This window comes from Nerophis ophidion, linkage group LG07, assembly GCF_033978795.1.
Source record: "Nerophis ophidion isolate RoL-2023_Sa linkage group LG07, RoL_Noph_v1.0, whole genome shotgun sequence".
NCBI lineage: Eukaryota > Metazoa > Chordata > Actinopteri > Syngnathiformes > Syngnathidae > Nerophis > Nerophis ophidion.
In genome coordinates, this window is record NC_084617.1 from 10,497,625 (window position 1) to 10,501,146 (window position 3,522).

The following is a 3,522-nucleotide window of genomic DNA, read 5'->3' on the forward strand; positions in this document are numbered from 1 at the left end:
CTACCTTTGTCCAAGCTGCACTCGCTTAAGAACCAGCTGCGCAACGACCTCGACCTTATAGACGGGGTAAGAAAGACGCCAACACACACATACAGTGGGGCAGAAAAGTATTTAGTCAAGTTCTTCCACTTAAAATGATGACAGAGGTCTGTAATTTTCATCATAGGTACACTTCAACTGTGAGAGACAGAATGTGACAAAAAAAATCCAGGAATTCACATTGTAGGAATTTTAAAGAATTTATTTGTAAATTATGGTGGAAAATAAGTATTTGGTCAACCATTCAAAGCTCTCACTGATGGAAGGAGGTTTTGGCTCAAAATCTCACGATACATGGCCCCATTCATTCTTTCCTTAACACGGATCAATCGTCCTGTCCCCTTAGCAGAAAAACAGCCCCAAAGCATGATGTTTCCACCCCCATGCTTCACAGTAGGTATGGTGTTCTTGGGATGCAACTCAGTATTCGTCTTCCTCCAAACACAACGAGTTGAGTTCATACCAAAATGGATACATGGATGATACAGCAGAGGATTGGGAGAATGTCATGTGGTCAGATGAAACCAAAATAGAACTTTTTGGTACTTATTTTCCACTATAATTTACAAATAAATTCTTCAAAATTCCTACAATGTGAATTCCTGGATTTTTTTTCACATTCTGTCTCTCACAGTTGAAGTGTACCTGTGATGAAAATTACAGACCTCTGTCATCATTTTAAGTGGGAGAACTTGCACAATCGGTGGCTGACTAAATACTTTTTTGCCCCACTGTACACTGGTCTGACCTTTTTGTCGCAACGTGTGCTCCCAATTGTTGCATCTCCTGACGGTTTCTCTTCTCCCTCTCTCCCTGCACCCCGTCCTCCTCGACAGGTAATATATCAGCTTCAATCAAAGAAATGTGTAGTTTGCCAAAAGCATGACCGATGCATTGTGCTGCAGCCTTGCCAACATTATGTTCTATGTGAGAGCTGTGCACCCGGCAAAGCAGAATGTCCGTACTGTCGAACAAAAATACTCAAGTGGTGATGTCCCGCCAACGCAAAGGTACTATGTAAAGATTTTAGCCTATTTTTGAGTCGGGGGGGGGGGGTGTAACTAATAGATATCAATTTTTTGTATATTTCATACAGGTGTTGCATTAACGTGGAATGAAATGATGTTTGACTTGTATACATATATAAAACAAACAGAACCAAGCGAGGGACATTTCGATGTTTAGTTTTTGCTCATTTTAGCTGCAGATGATAAGATGACAGATTTCACTCGAATGATGAAAATGACCCTTTATAAGGTAAAGTAATATATTTTATTGTATATTCTACAGGAAGTTTTCAGACTGATGTGGGGATCTCCTTTAACAAATGCACTTAGTGACAGACATTTCATAAAAAAAACACTACATAGTCCCCGTTAAATTATTTTTTTATTGACAAAAAGAACATATTTGGTTCGCTTTAAATAACTTCACCTGAAAATAGCAAATAGTTCTATCGATACGTCCACATCAAAGTGTAAAGGCCATTTATTTTATTGCACACGACGACGTGAAGTTTCCTCACAAAATAGCCTGGTGACGTTCCACCTAAAATGGGCAAAAAATAGGCAGCTGTTTGGTTAAAGAGGGACAAAATCAAACACTTATTTTTCAAGACAATTACACAAGTGCTATGCAGATGTCAAATATGAGAGAGAGAAACATTATTTGACTCCCAAGTATTGTTAAAAAAAAAAGTGTTCTATTGTGAGGTATAAGCGCTAAATGCAGTGTTCCTCTTGAAGTAAAAAATACACAAGTACTGTGGTACCTCGGTTTTCCTTAGCAATCCAACGAAAACCAAAGCAATGTAAGTCCAATGCGCTCCAGATACGAAAAATATGAACTTAAAACACTTTTTATGAAAATATTCTCGTTTTATATTCTTAAACGGTGAAAGAAAATCTATAACACTTAATAAAATATTATATATATGTGTGTGTGTGTGTGTGTGTGTGTGTGCGTGTGTATGTGTATATATATGATAACATTATACAAATTAAATATATAAGTATATATAATAAAAAAAACATGTATGTATAATTTTTATATATTATATATGTATGTATGTAGATAAATATGTCTATATATACGTATGTATGTATATATATATATATACATATAAGTATGTATATATATATGTGTATATATATGTATATATATATATATATATATACACAGAAACAGTTTTGGCCTGAACAGTATCGTAGAAAAAGTAGGGTGTATGAAAACCGAGGTAACACTATATGTATTTCTTACATTATTTATGTTACCAGTCAAGCATTATTATTTTTGACCAATATCCTGAATAATCTCTTAATTAAAGCACTTTGTTGACACAGGACTAGTAAAGGGTTTGTAGAAATTTTCTTTAAAGCTGCTTTGTGGAAATTTTCTTTCAAGCTGCTTTGTTCTGTATTTTTTTTTTGTTTGTTTTGTTTAGCCATGCTCTTTAATAAATATATATATATCTATATATAGATATATATATATATATATGTATATGTATGTATGTATGTATAAGCTAACACTTGTGTGTACTGTGAAACATACATGAAATATTTAATTTTTCCCATTGTTAAATTATAGCATGGTTCCGCATACTAAGATTTAATAAAGAGAGGGGCAGGGGGGAGTATTTAATAGTTTCTACTTTGATAGTTAGATTTACCAACAATTACAATCAAATAAGTGCAAATTTACAACATGTGTGTTTTTGTTTCATATTAGGCATAACCAGCAGCTGTAATGATATCAAGGCACTCGCGCTACAAGTCATTTTTGTAGGTATGTTTATGGTGTAGTTTTTAGAGAAGCATGTATTGTAAATGCTAAGGTTTTTGTTGTGGTTTTGTAGTAGGAAATTAGCCTGCTCTAGAACATATCGGCCTCTAGATCTAAAAGTGCCTTACTTTAAGCTCAATTTGTAGAGTTGACGAAGCAGGATTAAAAAAAGTGTTTACCTGATGACCATCATAAGCAACATTGTATTTTGGCCCAGTCCCATTGTTTTTCTATGTTTTTTTTTGTGGATTGAACATTGCCAGTGCCTGGGATTATAGAAATAACTTCCTTCTGCCAGCTCATTCCTGGGCCCCGACGGCTCCTCAGCACAGCTTCTCTGTCTGATATTAGCTTGGGGGTTTTTTCCGGCCGTATGCAAACAAAGGGCACATGCATTTGTACAGGCTTGTACAACATCAGAGTTATGTTTTCAGTCCATTAAGGCTTTTCCTGTGGGACATGGAGTCAGTCTAATTACAATGACCGTTTACTGTGTTTAAAAAGAATCCATTGTCTCACTTAAAAACAAAAATGAACAGGAAGTACTTCCAGGTACAATTTTTTTTTCCACTAACACATGAATTTGAAATTGTTTACATACACCGACATGACGGTAATATTGCAGTCTTGAAAGAAGAGGACGTAACTGATGCCTTTTTTATTTGGTTGTACTGTTTCCCACAGTGGCACAATCTATTT

General features: G+C 35.2%; 1 protein-coding gene across 1 annotated transcript in view; it reads left to right on the plus strand.

The window, feature by feature from the left end:
• unkl (unk like zinc finger) overlaps positions 1–3,007 on the plus strand; it is a 32,342-nt gene extending 29,335 nt beyond the window's left edge. Inside the window, exons 13-14 of the mRNA XM_061905323.1 lie at positions 1–66; positions 876–3,007. The exon at positions 1–66 is cut by the window's left edge and continues 192 nt beyond it. Of these exons, the coding sequence (XP_061761307.1) occupies positions 1–66; positions 876–1,031 (222 nt within the window). The 3' untranslated portion in view covers positions 1,032–3,007. The remainder of the gene's footprint in view (positions 67–875) is intronic.
• The last annotated feature ends 515 nt before the right edge of the window (positions 3,008–3,522 follow it).